A 22,743-nucleotide genomic window follows, 5' to 3' on the forward strand; every position below is an offset into this window, starting at 1 on the left:
GGTGATAAGCAGCGGGTAGGTGCTGGCCTTGTGCAACGAACCCAGTTTTGATTCCTGGCACCCGGTGTTGTCTCCTGAGTCACCCAGGAGTGCAGAGTCTCTTGTAAGTCCTGACTGAACGTCATCAGGTGTGACCCCCTCAAGCAAACAAAATCATAGCTAATCTTTTCAGAAATATGCCTGTCTTTTGTCTGCACAGGTAGGTTTGTTCAGAAAAGAAAATTAGGAGCTAGATGAGACATGAGTGGTTTGCTGAAAAAAAAGAAAACAACAGTATGCAATCCTTAGTACTGCAACGACACAGCAACAACGAAGAGTCTTAATAATCACAAGACCTACTTATGAGACCCTGGTTTCGAAAAGTAATTTCACTGACTTTTCTTTAGTCAGATGTAATTCTGTCTAAAATTTAGGTTTATGCCTTTTTTTCCCCTCACACTAAAAGTTGTAGTGAAGTGCCTGTTCTAGAGACAGGCTGGGGAGGTCGGGGAGGGTAGCAAAAGGGGTACAGGGGATCTTGGTGGTGGGAAATGTACACTGGTGGAGGTAGGAATGTTGGAACATTGTATGATTGATACCCAGTGATGAAAGCTTTGTAACTGTATCTCACGGTGATTCAATCATATAAATTAATAAATAAAAAGTTATAATGCTTTAATATTTCATTAAAATAACTTAGGAAACTCTATTTAGGTGGAAAATTAATTGTGATTCAACATCTAAATAAGCTTTCAAATATACAAATTGGTATATTAGGTACATTTTTATTTCTGGGTCAAAGATTATTTATATACTTCCTGATGTAATTTTTTTTTACTTCTTTCCTAAAGGACAAATATTGACAATAAAGGTTCACAGTTTTTTTTTTCTTATAAAATTTTGATAGAATAATTAAAGGTGATAAGTTATTGGATCTTGAACAATGAGCTTCATAAAAACTTAAGATCGGTGTGATTTTATTTTAAGCCAAAAAACAACAGCAAAAAGACAACCTCCAAAACAAACAAAAGAAACAACTAAAAAGAAATGAAATTGATGCTGCCTGTGATTCTTCCCCAATGACATGGTCTTTTATAGAAACAATTTCAGAATAATGGGTAAGGTTCAGTTGGAAGAAAAGATTCTTCTTGAACATTCTACAGTGATTGATTTTGTTCTTCCTCTTTAATAAAAGCTTGTATTAAGCATCTCTCTGTGGACATGAGTTGATTATTGTGCAGAATGAGTTAAAGGATGTGGTGTCTGCCTTCTGGGAATCTCAGTTGTAGAAGAGAATTTCATCAGAACATTGCAGTGTGTCATTCTGCACGAGTTACAGTATTATAGAGAAAGAAATGGATAGCTTAGATGGTCTAATATGAAAATAGTGAAAAATATGCCATTTTAATTCATTGTAGAATGTCCTAGGGGAATCTTTTCTTCTCATTGAACCTCAGGGTTAGAGAACATTGAATCCAGTCCTTATCCATTTCTTCCCTTCTTATTTGGAGTAAGATTATACCAAGCCAGCAAGCGGACCCACCCCTCCCTACATAGCACTGAGTTTTACTGCTGCTTTTTCCTCTCTCCTCTTTCCTTTCCTTATAATTTCATCTTTGTAACAAAGAGGCATTTTCTTTTTGTTCCAACAAATACCAATTGGCTTTTGAGGATGTCACCTCTGCTTCTTTCCCTTCCTTGTTTCCTGAATAAACCTGAAGTTTGGGGGTTCCCTGTTTTCGTGTTCCTGTGGACACATGGGTCTGTAATTCTAGTTTTCTAGGAATTTGCTCTGCTTTGAAATTTTGTTCAAGACCATGACTGTTTTTGAGTGATTTAGAAGTATTATTCATAAGACTCCTAATTACTCTAGTGGAATTACTCCGAATTTACTTTCCTTTAAATTGTAGTTTCAAATCCATACTTATTTTGGATTCCATTTAACTTATACTTAAATCTTAAAAACATTATGCTTTTCCAGTTGCCCATTGACCTTTAATATTAACTTAATTGTTATTTTATCTTTTCCTGCCTTATTGTAATCCATACCCTAGCTCCTTCTGCTTCAATTCTCGGTTTATCCTACATTTCCTCTATAAAAATAAACAAACAAGATCAAATGGTCCTCTCACTTTCTGTTTTGAATCTAACCATGAAGCATGAGTCACAACACAACCCATGCATCTCTAAGATCATTCATTCATGCCGTTTTCTTTACTGGCAAAGAATGCAGTTCAGATAACAGGTATTGATTTCTTGAAAGACTCTTTCTATTCTTTCTCTTTTGGCTGCATTCCTCACCATTGGCAATTCACTCAAGTCTAATCGGAGATGACTTGGCACGAGTGCAAATGTCTAAGCCTTTCTTTCATGTCGAGATGGGACAATATGTGGCTAGAGCAGGTGGGAGGGGGCCAGGGTTTGAATGTGGGCACACGGGCAGAGGATCAGTGGAACTACAAAATGTCTCTTTTCTGCCTTTAAAATAATTGTGCTCCAGAGAGATGTGTTTTCCAAGTAATTTTACAAAAACAATATCCTTAGTGATTAAATTAGCATAAGCTTATTATGTTCCCCCTAGTAAGCAATTACCCAATTTGGAGGGTTTCCTGGAACAGTCAGTTGATACTGTCCAAAGCCAAGTGTCTGTAATTTAGATGGGATGTCACTGTGTGACTAATACAATGTGATGCCCTCTTAAAAATGTTTAAAGCTGTCTCTGTGTGCAATCGTAGCCTTTTGAGCTATTCATTGTGTTTTGCTGAGAGTTTACCTCTTGAGAGTCTTTGCCTTATTTGTGTTAATGTGTCAGAAGAGTACTATTTCAATTCACATTCATTCATACTCGAAGGAATTAAAAGTAATTATTGATCATTTCTCTGCCCACAGGAAAGAGTTTTGAATGAAGGTACACAAATTGTTTCAGTAGGAACTGGAGTGATAGTACAGAGGCTAACTGGCACAGCTGACCTGGGTTAAGTCCCCAGCATCACATGTGGTCCCCTGAGTGCTGAGCTAGGAGTAAGCCCTGAGCCTCTCTGGGTGTGGCCCCCAAACCAAAAACAACAACAGAACAAAACAAAACAAAATGATTGCAGTAGGCACACAGGGATGCAGAAGTGAAAAGTAATGATGTTTTTCTTGGAGTTAGAAGGCACTGGATTCTGGCCTACCACATGGTAATTTTTTTAACTTGGTCTCTTGAGTTTCACTTCTGTCTGTGAAATGGTAGTAACATTATTTTCCTCATGAGCTAGTGTATAGATGCATTGTGTTGGTGTAAGTAAACAGCCACACCAGAACCTGGCACATTGTTTGTTAACAGAATTACAGTTCCTGATTCTACTTAAGAATTAGAGACTCCTTTGTGATTACTGTTATTCCAGCTCTCTCTTACTGAGCGCACAAACTTCATACTGGCATGTGATAAAATCCTCATTATATACTGCTATCCCTCTCTTAATTTCTTTTTGTCTGTTCTATCTACACTGACCTCTATGTTTTTTTATTATTTACCATGACTCCCTAGGCTAACCAATAGAGCTAAACTGATTCCATTTCTTTCCTCTCAAGTTTCTCCTCATCAGGTCTTTCCTCTTCTCAAATCTGGACATTCTTCCTATAACAAGGCATTCAAGGCTTTCAAGATAGGCATGCATGTTTCTTTCTTGTATTAGCTCAAGTTTGCTACTATTGCAAACATGTGTCTCTTATTAACACTAATGCACTTGCACTTCTTTTTTTTTTTTTTTTTTTTTTTGCTTTTTGGGTCACACCCAGCGATGCTCAGGGGTTACTCCTGGATCTGCACTCAGGAATTACTCCTGGCGGTGCTTGGGGGACCATATGGGATGCCGGGGATTGAACCCGGGTGGGCCGCGTGCAAGGCAAACACCCTACCCGCTGTGCTATCGCTCCGGCCCCTGCACTTGCACCTCTAAACTAATATCTAAACGTTGCTCTATTTGTAATATTGTTCCGTCTACCTTCAAGAATAGAAAATGATGTTTTCATACATTTTCAATCCTTTTCTCCTCAGTTTTCTTTACCTTTGATCCTTTATCTTTATCTCTTGAATAATAGTCAAATGAAGATTTGCACAAGCTAAAGAGGTTAGCCCATCCTCTTTCTTGTCTTGCCCTATCCTGTATTTCAGATTCTCTTCTACTGAGTTTCCTGCTTCGGCTGCAGTGACCTCAGTCCTCATTTTGCAATCCGCATTGCTCTCCCTAAGATCATAAACACCTATTTACCCCTTAATTCAGTTGTGTTAAAGTGTTTACCTTATTTGATCTCTCCTCATGATTTTAGTCTGGGAATCATGTGTCCCTCCTTGAAATTCTCTGCAACTCTTCTCATATGATTGGCAGTAACCACATGTGACTTTTTACTTTGTATAATTTAATTAGAATTAAGTGCTATTTAAAATTTAGTTCCACTGTCACATTAATCAAATGTGATTATTAAGCAGTTGAAAAGGGCTAATATTAAAGGAGGGGGCCACATCGTAAGATGCAATCTAATTTTAATTCACTTAAATTTAAATTACTCACCACAGTTGCCTAGCTGATTCCCTTTGGAGCAGTGGTGATTTAGAACTTTCCTGTGATTAGAACTTCCTTATGGAGGACTTCTCTAGCTTGAGGATTAGCCAAGACCAAATACTACATATTCAGAGTGGCCCATCTGGCTGGGCTTAGCAGTTACTCTTGCAATGGCGCTTGTAGGTCACTCCCAACAATGGTTGGTGACCATTTAGTGCAAGGGATAAACTCAGTACTCCTGCCCTTTGAACCATCTCCCTGGCTCATTGTCACTGTCACTGTCATCCTGTTGCTTATCTATTAGCTCGAGCGGGCACCAGTAACGTCTCCATTGTGAGATTCATTGTTACTGTGTTTGGCATATCGGATATGCCATGGGTAGCTTGCCAAGCTCTGCCGTGCGGGCGAGATACTCTCTGTAGCTTGCCAGGCTCTCCAAGAGGGGCAGAGGAATCGAACCCAGGTCGGCCTCGTGCAAGGCAAACACTCTACCACGGTGCTATCGCTCCAGCCCCCTGGCTCATCATTATTATTATTATTATTAATTAAATTGCCCTAAGATGTAGTTACAAAGTTGTTCATGATTGGGTTTGAGTCATACAATGTTCCAACATCCATCCCTTTACCACTGTACATTTTCCCTCCTCCCCCACCTCCCTTACACCCCTACCTCCCATAGCCTGCCTCTATGGCAGACACTTCTCTCTCTCCCCCTCTCTCTCCCTCTGTCTCTCACTCTGTATATGTCTCTGTCTTTCTGTCTCTGCCTCTGTCTCTCTGTCTCTGTCTCTTTCTGTCTCTGTCACTGTCTCTCTCTCTCTCTCTCTCTCTCTCTCTCTCTCTCTCTCTCTCTCGGCATTATGGTTTGCAATACAGGTACTGAATGGTTATCATGTTTGTCCCTGTACCTATTTTCCTACTTTCAGCACTCAGTGCTGGTTCAGAGTAATCATTTCCAACTATCATTGTCAAGTGCTTTCTTCTTTGTCTTAATTGCCCTCTCCTTACCAACCATGGTCCTCCTGGCCATTGTTTCTACTCTCCTCTGTCCTATTATTTTTGGTTTTGCAGGTAATACAGGTTTCCTTGCAACCATTCAGTTCTAATGTCATTGAACAGAAGCAGCTGCACTGACTGTTTTACAGTTGTGGCTAAGTTGCAGTAAGATATTATTTGCGTAAACAGAACAGGTTTGTCATATGATGACAGTTTGCTAAATCCTCTGCAGCCGTTGTTTCTTTGAGAAACACTGTTCATTCTCTTCCTGTTTATTTCAGTTCACTTGTCATTAGCCTGTGTTTTAAAATTTCCTCCTTCTCAGTGTCATTGTCATTCTTCACTATTACAAAATTTTTCTAGCCACCCTCTTCTTGTGTCTTGCCAACTCTGCCTTCACAGAATGAAAAAGTCACTTTCTGGGGCCAGAAATAAAGAAGAAGTAGTAGGGCACTTGCCTTGCACATGGCAAGATGTGGGTTAGATCCGTGGCATCACTTAAGGATTCCCAAAATCTCACAGAGTATAATTTCTAAGTTTAAAGCCAGTATTAACCTTTTTTAAAAAAAATTAATAAAAATAAAAATCTACTATCCTCATTTGCACATAATACTAATAATCAACCAATAAGGGAGTGACCAGAGTCAATAATATGTCTCAAGATTGTGCTCATGGTGGCTGTAGAGAGCTGTCAAGAACCTAGCAATGCAGAATAGTTTTTTAAGACTTAAGCGTTTGTCTGCAAGGCACCCACTTCCAGGTTGTGACTCGGAGCTGTAGGTTCAACCTTCCTCTGTAAAATGCAGATTATGCTACCATACAGAGTTGTCTTGAGGATTAAAGAGTTATTTCAATTTAAATGCTTTTAGTATTGCCTTGGTAAAGACTAATTGTTACATTGTTGGTTTTATTTATTTTTTCTGATTTTTTTTTTGTTGAAGTAAGGAGGACTTCTATATGTGATGATTTATGATAGCTTTTAACTGGTAATATGATTGAGTTTTGAATTCTAGGTTTTGGACATAATTCCCAGTTCTTTATTAATTTCACTAATTATATTACATCATCCACCCCATCACTTAGCACCTTCCTGTACTTGAATTAATCTCCTCCCACCCACCCACCCATGTTTTCATCTTTTTTAATTTATATCTGTAAGGAAATTTCCCACATTTTGCTTCCTGTTTTGGTAAATGTAATGTAAATAAGTCTGTCATATTAGACTGTACAACATGTTCCCAGTTTTATCATTTTCCTTCTCCATTATGGCTCAGGTCAAAATTGAAAGGAAATTATTATAATATTTGTTGAATGGAAAAGCTTTTAAAGACAACATCATTATTGATAGTTAATAGTGGAATTTGTTGTTTGGCAGAATCTGCAAATCAAATATTTATTACAAATGTCACATCTCAGCATTATTTTAATATGCAGGTAACCATTTCCTTTGATTGGTTTGGACTGTGAAGTCTTGGGTGTACTTTAACTTTTGAAAAACCACCAAAAGTTTGTTTTTCTACCCCTGAAATTGTGATGGTGTGAAGATCCAGATTCGAAATCTTCAAGACAGGGCATTCTCCTATGATCTTAAGAAGGAAGCTGCTCTCAGAAAGGAAATGATAAGTTTGAACTTTCTAGTTATTTGATAATAAATATATTCAGAGCAGAAAAATTGATATTTGAGTGTAGAGAGAGGATTGTAGCAATATAACAAAGACATATGATTTTGTTGGAGGAAGCATATTAACTCAGGAGAATGTCCTGCATTACTTTTGTTACCATGTCACAGCAAGTTCAAAGCCATGCTTTATTTTAGTGGGTAGGAAAATGCAGTCTTAGAAGTGTTGAGAATAAGAGCAACCAAAATTGTAATGGATCCTGGAATAATGATAGTGTCTGGTTTCTCTTTAACTAACATTGTGCATTGTAACGTTATAGAAATTCAGCAGAAAAAAGAACACCTACGTATTGCTTTAATGTTTATTTTCTAGACTATTAACAGAGCTTGATATACTTTTTCTCATTAGTTTTCCCTTCCTCCTCCAAGGCACATGCTATGGATCTTTATTTATTGTTGAATTGTAGGGACACTCTAACCACTCTAGTTGCAAATATCTCTTTTTTCTCATTATTTATGTTCAATTTACACCCGCTCCCTACCTGCATTTTATGTTTCTTTTATTTACATGTATTTATGCCTGTGCATACATGCACACATATTTGTGCATATATGTGATATCATTGTCACTGTCATCTCATTGCTCATCGATTTGCTCGAGTGGGCACCAGTAATGTCTCTATTGCGAGACTTGTTGTTACTGTTTTTAGCATATCAAATATGAGACCAATAGCTTGCCAGGCTCTGCCATGGGGGCAAGATACTCTCCGTAGCTTGCTGGGCTCTTTGAGAGGGGCAGAGGAATCGAACGTGGGTTGGCCAACTGCAAGACAAATGACCTAACTGCTGTGCTATCGCTCCGCCCCATGTTTACATATATGTATATATTCATATATATATGATTAAGTTGACGTACGTAAGAAATCAATGTAAAAATGAAACCAAAATAACATATTGTGAGAAAAAATTATTCTTAACTTAGAGGAAAATTATCTCTTTCACCTAGAAAAAAGAACTGCTATGGTAGATATTTATTTGATTATGTCCAAAATTTTAAAGCTTTTATGTTAGGGAAAAAATCATGAATTAAAATTAGTGAATGCAGAGAGAAGATGATTTTTAACAATGTCCAGTTTGGGTTTGGTGGGTTATGTGAAAGCATTTTAAAATTGGTGAGACATTGTACATAATAATAATCACAGAAGCCAAAATTAGATCAATTTTTCACTTCTCTAATTGAAAAAGATTGAGAGTTTGTTTTTAAAGGATCATGATGAAATACTCTTTCTGGTAATGCTGGTGGCAGTATAAATTGATTCAGTTAATTGTGTGTGTGTGTGTGTGTGTGTGTGTGTGTGTGTGTGTGTGTGTGTGTGTGGTGGGTGGGGTGCAGACCCAGGGTTTACTACTGGTTCTGTGCTCAGAGATTCCCTCCTGGAGGTGCATGGGGACAATATTAGGTGCTGGGGATTAAATCTAGGTTGGCTGTGTGCAAGGCAAGCACCTTAGCCTGTACTGTTTCTGGTCTCCCAGATTCTACTCTTGCCAACCTGTTACAAGGTGCCACAAGCCTTGTTTGTGCCTAGTTTCTGTCTTGCCCAGTGGTCACATGAGGTGCGAGTATATGGACCACTGCAACTTTTTCCCCTATAAATTGGGGTAAGAGAAGCAGGAAGGGAAGATCCTCCACTTGGCACCCATAGGCAAGGTAACACAGTGTCCCTCCCCTTCTCAGAAGGGCTGGTTACACATAAGTTGAGAGGAATGCTGAAACGGAACTGTGCCCAGCAGCAATGCTCTATCCTTCACCCCTTGGAGACCTAAGGAGGAACTGGTGGTTACACCTGCACCGGCTCTGAATGAGGGATTCTCTTCCTGTGTTGACAATTTGGCGGAAGGAAGCCTGCTACAGCCAAAAATTAAATAAGATCCTTAGCTAAACTCCAGTCTCAGGGCTGGAGAAAGTGTATGGCAGGCAGAGAGCTTGTCTTGCACAAGAAACACCTGGATTTGATCTACTGCACACTCCTCTAGCCCACTCAAGGAATGATCTCTGAGTGCAGAGCCAGGAGTAAGCCCTGAGCAATGCTGGTGTGATCTGCAAACAAAAAATAAACAAGGAAACAACAAAATACAAGCTCGAGTTTCATAACCAAGAAACCAGTGTCCAAGATACAACTGGAAAACATAGTATCGGGTAACAGAAAAAAAATTATCAGTTTGAATGAAAATCAATAAATAAAGGCCAGCACTAAGATGGCATAGGGATTGTAACTATCTAGTGAGAATTTATTATAGCAACTGTGAACTTGTTTGAAACAAACAAAAAAATTAAGGTTTTATTAAAAAATATAGAGCCTTGGGGCTGGAGCAATAGTACAGCGGGTAGGGCGTTTGCCTTGCATGTGGCCTGACCCGGGTTCGATTCCCAGCACTCCATATGGTCCCCCGAGCACTGCCAGGAGTGATACCTGAGTGCATGAGCCATGAGCCAGGAGTAACCACTGTGCATTGTAGGATGTGACCGAAAAACCGATATATATATATATATATATATATACAGAGAGAGAGAGAGAGCGCCTTAACAGATAAATTCAAGACAAGGAAAAACAAAGAACAGTTTTAGAACCAAAAAGTTAAATCAAATAAAAAGTTATTATGTCTCAATAATAGATTGAAATCCATAGCAGAAAAAAATCAACAAACATAAAGATAGAATGGATATATTATTTTTTTATGGGTGAGTTAGCGTATGAACTGGAACGTCAATCAAGCTGTTAAAAGATTTGGATTATAGGGCTGGAGAGATAGCTCAAAGGGCTGAACATGTAGTTTGCATGCAGGAGGCCCTGATTTTTTTTTTTTAATTCTTTTATTGATTCACTATGTGGAAAGTTACAAAGCTTTCAAGTTTAAGTCTCAGTTATACAATGCTCAAACACCCATCCCTTCAACCAGCGCACATATTCCACCACCAAGAATCACGATATACTTCCCCCCTTCCCCCCACCTCCCCAGCCCCCCACCCCGCATGTGTAACTGGTAAATTTCACTTTACTTTCACTTTACTTTGATTACATTCAATATTTCAACAAAAAAATTCACTATTATTGATTTGGAGTTTCTCCCCGCTAAAGTCGATCTGCTGAAAAGAAAGCATTTGGTAATTTGTTTTCCATTGCTGAGAATGAAGAGATACGAGGTCAGGAGGCCGCACTAGCAGCAGCATAGTTTTGGATTTCTGTATTTTAGTATTTTAGTAACTAAGTCCAGAGAAATGTCTGCCAGGAATCGCAACATTGTAAGCTTGTACCTCTCAGCTACTTTATATTCCACATATGAGTGCGATCTTTCTATATCTGTCTACTTTTTTCTGACTCATTTCACTCAGCATGATACTTTCCATGTTGATCCACTTATATGCAAATTTCATGACTTCATGTTTTCTGACAGCTACATAGTATTCCATTGTGTAGATATACCAGAGTTTCTTTAGCCAATCATCTGTTTTTGGGCACTCTGGTTTTTTCCATATTGTGGCTATTGTAAACAGAGTGGCAATGAGCATGGAAATGCAGATGTCATCTCTACTATACCTTTTTGAGGCCCTGATTTTATCCCTGGAACTACATGGTCCCTCAAGTACCACTGGGAGTGACCTTTGACACAGAGTCAGGGATAGTACCCAAGCACCGTGGGCTTGGTCCAAACCCTTCCTGCCAATTGCCCCTGTTATAAGGAATTGGATTACAGGTATGTTTTTTTTCTGATTCTGAGCCAAATATCTTTTGCATTATTCTTTCTTAAGTCTCCAGGATTTTTGTTTGTTTCTTTGTTTGTTTTCAATTTTAAAATGAGGTCGTGAATACTATACAGCATTTCTACTTGGATGCTGTATCAACAGTTTCTTGAACGTTTGCTACTATTTTTATTCACTAATATATTACAGATTTGAGTGATCAACATATAAAAGTAACTATATAAACCCTAGTATTACAAGAAACATACATCATCATCTTGCTATTGAAAATTTATAGTATAATAAAAGAAACATAAATGTTCAGACAGATTGTTAGTGCTATGTGATAAGTGTTAATATAGAGAGGTTTATAGGACTTTGGAACTACTTGAGGGAAGGGATGGTAAAGACAATATAAACAAAAGCGTGTGTCAGAAATAAAAGCTTATTGAATTTAAGAAAATGCACATTTTGTAATACAATAGAGTCAGAATGTGGAGAATCAGAGGAAATGACGTGAATTACTTTTGTGTGATATTTGATTATATATAGTTTTTTTTCTGAATTTCATGGGAAGGCACAAAATTGTTTTGAGCACCACTTGATACAATACTATTTTGCGATGAATTGAACACCTTCCAGTAGCAATAAGGATATGACTCGATAGACTGCCAGAAAGACTTGAAGCAGAAAGATTAATTAAAAAGTAGACTTTGATATACAGGTTATCAATGAGAAAATTGGAATTGAAACCTAGAATAACAGATAGGAGACTGCAAATAAGTTATATTATTCTACCAAGAGAACGAAGGATCAAATCTGACTTTCAGGGTTTGTAAAACTCAGGTTCCTAAATTTAACATGGTTTATTGAAATATGGAAAACAGTAGGAAAAAAATGGTTCGCTGTTGGTTTGGGTCTGTTGGCTGGAGGTGGTGAGAATGATTATAATTTAGGACATGTTATCCTTTCTGTGTAAAACAAAAAATCCAGTGTATGGATGGCACTAATGATACAGAGCTCTGCATGCTCAGGGTTGGAGTTTTAAGATGGATGTTGAAACTAGAGAAATGCAGTGATCACCCAGGGAGTGAATGCTGGGTGAGTGAAGGGATGGATGTGGAATAGCTCTGGCAAAACACAAACTAACAAAAAAAAATGACAAAAGACGATTTCATGAAATGTACTAGGGAGCCAGGCATAAAAGTATGGTTGTAATAAGGCAAATCATGCTTTGAATCTTCCATGAATCTTTGAAAATATCTTTCACAGAATGAGATTTTGAGCACAAAGAATAGTATTGATCACTAAAGCAAAAGAGAAAAATTATGTCATCAAGAACTGTTCATGAAAGTCACATTTTCATGTGTCTAAGATGTATTCTTTTTTATAAATAGAACCAAAAAGACACACACATAAAAACATACAAATAAAAGTTCACCATTTTGCTTTTGTGAGGAAATTCTATACATTTTAAAAATGTCTGCTACAAAATGTTAAGCTAATTTTTATCTTTTTTCCCATCATCTGGCAGTTTGTGGTCCTATTTGTCATAATAAGCAACCATAAAAATTCCCCAATTACAAAATATTTAGAAGTTGTTGCCTTGGGTATATAAGTTGTCATGGAGTTACCTAATACCAGCATGAACTTCATGGGAAAGGTTTCAAATACTGTATCTAGTTGGATTGGGCTTTCTGCAGTTGTTCATTATGGGGGCTTGGCTGAGAAAAGGTGGTAGTAATACTTGGAAGCTCTTTCCAGAAAGTTAGAAGTGCAGAAGAGTAAGTTATACAAGTGCCTTTTTTGTTTCTGTTTACATGATATCTGCTGCTTAACCAAACTGACGTGCAGAATAAGGTCAACAAGGAAATTATTTTCCACTCATGGAGGATATATATATATATGTATATATACATATATATTCATACATATATATTTAAACACACACATATGTATATTTGAAGAGGAATCAATGGAAAGAGAATATTTTGAGCATTGAATTAAAGATTCAGCTACTTTTTGTCCTATGCTGTAAGTTGGACATATTCAGTATAATGAAGTACATTGGGTATGATTCAGTGACTTTTCCTCCATATTTCTTCTCAATTATTTCTTAATGTTGGCACCATAATTATAGTTACTTTCATTCACTACTTTATTCCATGTTGGTCTTTTGTTTTTGCTGTTGTTGTTACCGGCCATAACTGGCAGTATTTATGACTTACTCCTGACTCTGTACTCAAATGATCACTCCTTACAGGGATCATGTGAACCATATGTGGTGTCTGATATTGGATCAGGATGAAGCCCATGCAAGAAAGGCAAGCACCTTAACCTTGGTACTGTCACTTAGGCATATATTGGGCTTCTTCCCTGAATATGTAAAGGTGGTTTACTGGCCTATTTCTTCTTACTCCAAGGTTTTTTTTCTAAGCATTTTGCATTGCTTTAACATTTTACAATATTACACTAAGACAAATGAGTCATTATTACACACATGCATTTTATAAGTTTAAAAAGTGGCAAGTATTCTTTGTTTTGGGGAAAATAACTATTTTCTTATTTGTTGGTGGGAAAATAATTATTTTCTTATTTGTTGGTGGCTCCCTAGCAGTGCTTAGGAGGGCCCCAGGGCTTCCCCTAGAGATAACTCTGCCAAGCAGGGCTAGTGGTTTATACTATAGTGTAAATTCTCTTAGGACTCATTGATGGAGCTCTGAGGTGAATTGCTTTTTCTTAAAAAAAGTGTCTTCAGCGGAAGGAAAGAGCAAAAATGTGTCCTTGGAGCATGAGAAATAATAGAGTGGGTAGTGTGCTATACTATCCATGGCTAGCATGGCTAGCATGGATAACCCGGGTTTGATACTCAGCATATCATATAGCCCCCGAGTATTGCCAGGAGTGACCACTGAACAGAGTCATGAAAAATCCCTACTTATCACAAGGTGTGTTCCCCTCCACAAAGAAATCACGCCACTCCCTCAAAAAGTGTTCATTTCAGGCCAGAGAGATAGAACCAGGGTAAGATGCTTGCCTTGCATGAAGGTGATGCTGGTTAAAGTTCCTGCACTACATGTAGTCCCCAAGCTTCTCTAGGAGAGATCCCTGAGCACAGAACCAGGAGTATGCCCTGAGCACAGCTGAGTATAGCGTAAAATGAAAAAAAAAATGACTTTATAAGGTCTATATTTTCAAAAGAATATATAGATTAGTCAATAAGTAAAATGATTGAATTGCAAAGGTATTTAAAAATCCAACTTATTTTCAGGGTAGCAGAGTGGCAGAGCGGAAGCATGCTGGGCCCATAAAATTTTAACTTATTTTTATACATTCCTATTATTAATGTATTACAGTTCTGAAGAATCCAAAATGTGCAGAAAAGAGCTTATATATTCTTTATGAATCTGGAAACATCACATTTTATTGAAAAATAAAAAATATGTGGCCTTTTCAAAAGCGAATTTGCCAGTAGGTTTTACTCTTTTATCACGCTCAAACTCCAGTCATGCATTTACAGTTTACCATCTCAGCCTAATGTATCTGTGTGGCAATTCTGTGCATTTATTTTTTATCCATATAAAGCAGATTACTTGGATGTTTATACCCAAGTTTCATTTGAAGTAATAAACTACACAAAGTTGTCATTTTGAAAAGTGAGGTATATATTTTTTAAGTGCATCAAAAAATATTAAAATAAAAATGTTGCTTCTGTACCATCTTAAACCACTATTTTGTAGCCATTTTTACCTTTTAGAACAGCCATGGGGAGACTTTCATGGAAAGCTCAGCAAACTAGAAATTTAGGAACCTAGATAAATAACAGTCTATTTCCATAACTAATCCATTTTTCATTTTCTTACTATTTTTCAGGTTTGTTGAAGGAATGCTTAATATTTGCTACAACGCCATTGACCGTCACATAGAAAATGGTAAAGGAGATAAGATTGCTATCATCTATGACAGTCCTGTTACAAATACTAAAGCAACTATTACCTACAAAGAAGTTCTGGAACAGGTGATCTCATAAATGCTCTACGTGACTTAGATAGTATGCAGAAATTACTTAGTACCATGCGTTATTATTGATAACTTTCATTTATTTTAATTCACTCACAAGTGTTACCATGATCTTCATTTGGTGCACTTTGGAAATGAATTTGGAAATGAATTGTTAGCTCTATTTAGAGTTAACTAAATAACTGTAGTTTAAAACGTCTTAATTGTTTACTTTGCAGCACTGAAAATCTCTAAGCCTGTATTTTCATTCTGTTCCGTCCTCCTTTCCCATCTAAATTGCCCTCAAACTAGCACACTTGGCTTTTTAACTCTTAGTTTATTGCAGACTTCCTACTCTCTTCCCTACTTCTAACTTTGCACATGTTAGATCATCACCTGAAAGGCAATCAGAGTTTTCTTCCTAGAAACAACCCATTTTTCTGTGCCATTAAGACTTTTTTCCCTAACGTTGATCAATATTCAGGGCCAGAGCTATAATACAGCAGGTGGGGAATTGGCCTTGCATGTGACTGAGCCACGTTCAATCCCCAATATCCCATGTGGTTCCTACAACTTCCAGGAGTGATCCCTGAGCACAGAGCCAGGAGTACACCCTAATCACTATTGGATGTGGCTCGAAAAGAAAAATTATCAATATTAATTAAAATTTTGACTCGTTTCTTGAAGTTTTGTAATCGCTTCATAATATGATGATATATTTCCAAGTTTGTATCTCTTGACATTTTTGGCCATGAAATATCTGCTACTCCCTTGGTATCCTGTCATTCCTTAGGCATCTGTGGATATTTAAAAAATAGTTATCATTATTGAGGTATGGTTATTATTTGTTTATCATTATTAATCCATGGTTACAATGGTGCTGTGTTTGCTTTCGGCATGCAGAGATACAGCACTTCTAACACCATTGAAATGCTAAAGCGTCTCCACTAGTCAATTGAAATCACCCTTTCTGCTCTCCCAGACTCTCTAGTTCTTGATGCATACTCATTACATTCTCTTATTTGCGATTTTTCATACTTTCCCATCTTGGTATTTCTTAGGTGAATCAAATTATTGCTAGGTTTCTTTTATTTATTTTTTGAGTAGAAATGAGATGTCAGAAGTCATTGAAAAAATATTCAGCTTTTGTGGACTGTGCGTAAGCCCTGTGTTTATATGTGATTGAAAGGAAATTGTACAGCACGTGGTTTCTCGGCCCAGACTGCGCTTACTATTTTCGGGCCGATGACCCTTCACTGTGCATGCGTTTACCTCTCTGTGAGGTAGGGTATTAATTAGTGTTCTTGACGCTTTCTGATTGTGGTGTTACAGCCACCCCCACACTACACACATATGTAATGAGCAAAGGTATCTCCAGATATGTGTGAAATGTCCCATGGTGACGAATCAGTTTCTCATGACACAGTCTGTTATAGCAAAGTTGGAAGTGATCACTTAAAATGAAAATATGGGATACCACGTATCAAACCCGGGTCAGTTTCATTCAAGGGAAGCATCTTACCTTTGTACTATCTCTCTAGCCCTGGCTCTTAATATTTCATTAAAATATTTTCCTGGGCTTGACTAGGGAGTTAGAGCTATTGAGGGGCACATGTCATGTGTGTAGGGACACAGATTTGCTCTCTAGCACCATATCTCCTGAGCATGCCAGATATAGCCCCAGAGGCCGCTATATTGTTTACTTTGCAGCGCTGAAAATCTCTAAGCATGTGTTTAGATGGGATTGAGCAGCATTCTATCTCTAGGCTTGCGAATGAAATCTGAGGCTCTGAGTGAATTCTGAATCCCTTGAGCACTTTTAAGGAGTGCCCCTTCAATATAAACAAAACCTTATTCTTATGATTTGGGTTGATTACTTCAGTCTCATTTTATTAAAATATAAGATAGTGGTGAATTTTTATTAGGATGAAGCGTAGGAAGATTTTATATATATTATGAAATATTATGTCAGTATACATAATATGATAATAGTCAAATATAATGGTCATTATATTCTTATTTTTATAATTGACTACATACTATATATAATAAATTCACTCAGAATCTGCTTAGAAGTTTTTCTACCAATTCATCTTGATTTTCTAATATTGATTCTAGACTCCTCAATGCTTTTGAGGTTTGTGCTAGGATGTTGGTTTTAGTTTAGTCCACATTGAAGTACTTAGGTGGTTTGTTTCTCTCCACTGCTCACAGCTTTTGCTTCCTGAGGCTTTTCTTCTCTAAAGTACTAAAAGAGAAACTGTTAGTAAGAGGGATACATCGTGTTCCACTTTGATTACCTGTTTTGGTTCCCTGTGGCCCTTATTTTATTAAGTGGGGAAGACAGAGAAAGATTTAATGGGTCATGTCCTCGAGAACACAGAAAAGAAGTGCCTTTGTACTTGTTCGAATCTCCACTGATTCATTTCTTCTGGGAGTTTCTGGATAGGTAAAACTGGATAAGTCAGTTAGCTTTTCTTATTTAATTAGTGAGCCAGAAACTTTTGGCAAAATTTTTTCAGTGACATGAGGGATCTAAAGGTTTTATGAATAATTCAGAAGCGGAGCTTTCTCCAAACTGTCTTTTTGTAAAATAGGAGATTTGATAGTTTAAACAATCCTTTGCAGAGAGCTTGGTTCAAGATCAGCCTTTCACTTGATGAACATGTACTTGGTATGCCAAATTCTGTCAGAAAAAAAGGAATGCATGCTGGGCAAAGGAATATCCTTTCCCTAGTTTTATAGGACATGATGCTAGCATCTAACAATAATTACAGCTATAATCGGTAATGTGATGTTCTCTAGAAAAGCCCAGGTAAAGAGTATGGGGGGAGACAGTTCCCCTTGCTGTATCAAGTGCAGTGCAGGCTGTGGGAAGACAGGGTTGCAGTGAGCCAGACTTAGAGAACTTGAGATGCCACATCACATTATGTATCAGCATTTGTTCATGAGGGCAGTGCAGGTCCCCTCTTTACCCAGAGGGAACAAATAACCTGTGACCTGTGGTTCTCTCTGTTTGGTGTTCTGTGACTTAGTTATTCTATAGCTCCACTGTCCTGTACTAAACATACAAGTCCATTCATTTTGCGCTTAAATTCGACTTGCACCACAACCTCCTTCGAGCCCTTCTACTTACTTACCTCCCTTCTGCTTGAAATATCTTTTTTCTAGATATTTTATGGTTCTTGATTCCCAAATCTTTTCTTAGTACAATCTCCCCTGACTATATTAAATACAAATATTTCTATCCAGAACACTTTGTACTTCCCCATTCTACTTTCTTTGAAACATCTAGCCATTCGGTACTCATTATCATTCAAAAAAGAAAATAATCTTTAATCTGGCATCTGCTTGTAGATTGTAAGGGCTACAAGGATGGGGAAAAATAAGCATTTTCCAAATTCATCATTCAGCATGTATCATCTAGGAAAGATAAATAAAATGACACTTAACGTTTCTAAGTGGCTCTAACTTCCTTCATTGCAGGAACTTCTTATTTTTAAACAGCATTGGTAATTGAATTTGATCTTCCTTAATAATTTCTAGCTAATTACTCTAAAGAATTTTAGCTTATTTGTATTTGACTTGATAGTTCAGGATGAGGCATTTTTTTCTTTGTATCTCACACATATACAACACAGATATTCTGCTGTCTAGGAGACAATATGTGTTGTGTGTGTGTGTGTGTGTGTGTGTGTGTGTGTGTGTGTGTGTGTTCCTGCTAAATCTTGTCAAGTCAGTCATTAGAACAGACCTCAATGAGTTTAAATGTATATGAGTTTACATGTGCATATTGTATATAGTATTTGTCCTTTTTAGAAATGTCTACTTTATTTTTTTAGCTCAAATTGAATTTTGAATTTACCTCTGTGTGTAATAAATTTTCTTATTTTTACATTAAAATACTTATGACTTTTTTGTAAACTTATTTGACAAATTACCATGTAATCATTAAGGGTATTTGAGTAATTTTTGTGGATTTATATCTTTGTGGTAAAGAGATGAAACATAACATGATTTAATTCAAATTGAAAGTGTTTCTCTATTAATGAATTTTTTAAAAAATGTAATATAGCTGTAGTTAGTAGTAATCACGAAGTAATGTTGAATAAAAAAATTACTCTGATATCAAGGGACATATTTTCTGACAAACCCATCTTCCAACCTCTGTCTTTTACTATATTTAGTACTTCAAATTATGAATTTTATTTCCTCAAAAGTGTATTCAGGGTATAAAATTATCTGATAATCTTTTATATATTACATTTGCTTGCATATACTTTCACAAAGCAATAGTCTAAAACATAAAATCCAAAAGCATATGCAGAAGGTCAGCCCTGCAGTGGTCTCATATTGAAATGAAAAGACAAAATAGTGCCTAGGATCCTTAAATGTCCTAAACCTTCTGATAGGCAAAGAAATGTTCAGCTCTTAAAAAGTCTATCTCAGACAATAATGGAGGGAAGGTGACAGTGGTGGTGGAATTGGTGTTAGAATATTGAGTGCTTGTAACAAATCATCATGAATGACTTTGTAAATCATGGTGTTTAAAAAAAGTGGGAGAAAAAAGTTTTGTCTCTGTAAGAAAAGTTACCTTTCCCATGCTTCATTCATAGGTGAATGATGCTGTTAAGATGATGGAAATTACAGTGGTTCATTCTGGTTTTTCCTAGTGTGCCTTGTTTTTAAAACTTATTTAAATGTAAAATACTTTCAGATTAGTGCAGAAATCATAAGCATAAAGTCTGTTAGATTTTCATAAATAGAACACACCATGTAACTAGATCAGAAGAGAGGATATTACCTACCTCTCAGATACCCTTATTATGGCTCTCTTTAGTAATTTCTCTCCTAGTCTTCAGTGATTGTATCCAGACATCTAAATACCATCCCTGATGAGGTTTACCTACTTTTGAACTTGGTAAAAATTGAATCATACAGTGCAGTATTTTGTATCTGGCTTTTTTCACAATTCTTTGTTTATGGGATTCCTTTATTGGCAGAAGTTGTAGACTGCTTATTTGGGAAAATAACCAATTTGGGGCTATTACAAATAATTCCACTCTAAATATGTTTGTGTACAGAATTTGTTGACAATATCAATGCATTTGTTTTGAGATGTACTTAGATTTGTGGGGTTTATATGTACATGTTCAGCTGGAGTAGGTAGTGCCAAACAATTTTCTAGTGTCATTATACCAATTTGCTTTCCAACCTGTGGAAAATAGGAATTCTGAGTTGGGGGAGAGAGGATATGAGAGAGGAGAGAGGAAAGGGAGAGAGTAAGAAAGAAAGAGATGAGAGATGGAAGAGGGGAAGGGGGAGAGGGAAAAGGAGAGAGACCATTTGTTTCCCTTCTTTTTTTAATTTGGGCCTTTTCCATGACTGTTTTGGGGTGGGGCATATGGTTTGAACTTCCCCAATGATTGATGGAATGAAATTTCTTTCCTTGTGGGTATTTACTAACCATCTGTACTTTCCTAATGTGCTTGTTCAAATGTACTGTTCATTTTTATATTGAAGTGTTACCATATTAGCAAATTCCAAGGGAAACTTCAAGAATATCTCATCAGCATCTTTAAACCTTAAGAAAAAGTGATGAAGATTCCTTTCATAATAGACGAATTTATTTTCTTTAGGAATCTAAACCCAATAAGCCATTTTCTCCTTCTATAAAGGATAAATAATAATTTTGTATGCTGAAAGACTCATTTTCTGGAAGGAAAATTGGGTACAAGTGTCTTCCAATAAATTATCTTAAAGCTTGAAGCATAAACTTCTGTATTTAAGGATTACAAATGATCTATTGAAGGTAACTTTAAAAGATTCTATATATATTGGTTTTGAATGGCTTGACCCAATGTTATTTTCTAGTAGGACTTGTTATTTTCTGTAGCCTCTTTTGAGTAGTGCAAATTCCCGTAATAGGTTTTAGCAGAAACATTTATATTTATTTCAAATTGAAGATTAATTTATACTGGTGCTGTCTTAAATTTTCATCAGAATAAGAGCCAGAATTTGATTTAGAATACCTTGTTAACTTAATAAAATTTAAGTTGTATTCTGAAAGTGTACCATCTTAGGAAATTGGCATAAGACCAATAGATAATATAGGAAGGAATTAAATGAAAAAAAATTTTTGTATTTAATAGGCTTTTTCTCTTCCTTCTCCTCCTCCTCCTTTCCTCCTCCTCTTTCTCCTCTTTCTCCTCTTCCTCCTCCTCCTCCTCCTCCTTCCTCTCTTCCTTCTCCTTCTCCTTCTCCTTCTCCTTCTCCTTCTCCTTCTCCTTCTCCTTCTCCTTCTCCTTCTTCTTCTTCTTCTTCTTCTTCTTCTTCTTCTTCTTCTTCTTCTTCTTCTTCTTCTTCTTCCTCTTCTTTCTTCTTCTTCTCTTTCTCCTCCTCTTCCTCCTCTCCTCCTCCTGCTCCTCCTCCTCTTCTTCCTCTTCCTTCCTTCCTTCCTTCCTTCCTTCCTTCCTTCCTTCCTTCCTTCCTTCCTTCCTTCCTTCCTTCCTTCCTTCCTTCCTTCCTTCCTTCCTTCCTTCCTTCCTTCCTTCCTTCCTTCCTTCCTTCCTTCCTTCCTTCTAATAGGGTCTGTGTCAGAGCCCTGGGGTTCACTTTACTAGTATCTGGCTTGTTGTTGTGGGACCAAGGATTTAGTGCTCAAGTTGCTACTCTTGTGGGCGTCTGGGACCACACCAGGCACTGTCCCAGAGGAATAGGGGTGCAGGGCACTGCACACAGAGCCTTGCAGTTGTTAGACCTGTGCTCCTCCACTTGAGATATCTTCCCAGATCCCCTAACTTTCTTTTATCCATATTTAACGCAACATACTTATGTATACATGGTTTTTATTTCATTTTACTTTTACAAAACACACCAATCCAAAATAGCCAACAGTGCAAGCAACCTTGGACTTTTCTGAGCCAGATTGTAGAGAGATTATTTTGGTTCTGAAGCAAGACTACTGTTTGAAGTGTAAATGTACTTCTTGTGACTTCCTTCTCTGCCAGCATTGATTTCAACATGTCTTGAAGTTCAGAACACTTATTCGTGTTTGCTTATTTTTTTCTTTTTTTACATGTTAGTATATAAAACATGCATTATTAGGATAGCCACTAATTTGTCTATCACTACCAGGGTAAAAAAATCCTTGAGGATTAGGATACATTTTTTTTTTCTTCTTCCCGACCACCCAAAGCCTAGGATACATTTTTATTAATGAGTACATTTACTTTTACCTACATTGCACAGGATTTATAAAATAAGTTCATTTTATACATAAAAATCAACATTCTCCCTGTTTTAAAAATAATTATTTCTAAAAATTTATCACTTTTTTCTCCACATGGAGATATAAATGTATATCTATATCTCTATAAACTTAATTTATATTAGGTAGTTCTAATTCTTAATAGGGTAAGTAAATTTCTTGTTTTAATGCAGTTCCTGACTAGGAACTGCCTTATGTGCTGCCTTATGACAGTTACCAAACATGATTACCTGGAAAATCTGGAAATATAATCCACAGTTTCTTTTCTTATAATTCTTTAATGAAATTTATTTTCATTCATGGACAAGTACATACTAGATGATGCCTTTTCTTCAAGGTGGTTAATCTCTGGCCTTTCAGAAAGTTTTAAAATCAGTTGTCGAAATGCATTAAATTTATATCTTGGACTGAAATGATGCTGGAGTCAAAGCAATTAATTTATTGAAAACATGCTTTCGTAGAATCTAATTCATATTTGGTGCTGCTGTGGATATAGTGGGTTCTATCACTGAATAATAGTCTTTGTCCATGGGAAATTATATAACAGTTGGGGCATTATGAATAAAATATATTACAATATAAGAAAACAGGCATCTAC

At 36.8% G+C, this 22,743-nt stretch overlaps 1 protein-coding gene across 1 annotated transcript in view; it reads left to right on the forward strand.

The window, feature by feature from the left end:
• Positions 1–22,743, forward strand: part of ACSS3 (acyl-CoA synthetase short chain family member 3) — a 186,800-nt gene that overhangs the window by 18,285 nt on the left and 145,772 nt on the right. Inside the window, exon 2 of the mRNA XM_055118199.1 lies at positions 14,750–14,894. Within this exon, the coding sequence (XP_054974174.1) occupies positions 14,750–14,894 (145 nt within the window). The remainder of the gene's footprint in view (positions 1–14,749; positions 14,895–22,743) is intronic.

Source organism: Sorex araneus, chromosome 10 (assembly GCF_027595985.1).
Source record: "Sorex araneus isolate mSorAra2 chromosome 10, mSorAra2.pri, whole genome shotgun sequence".
NCBI lineage: Eukaryota > Metazoa > Chordata > Mammalia > Eulipotyphla > Soricidae > Sorex > Sorex araneus.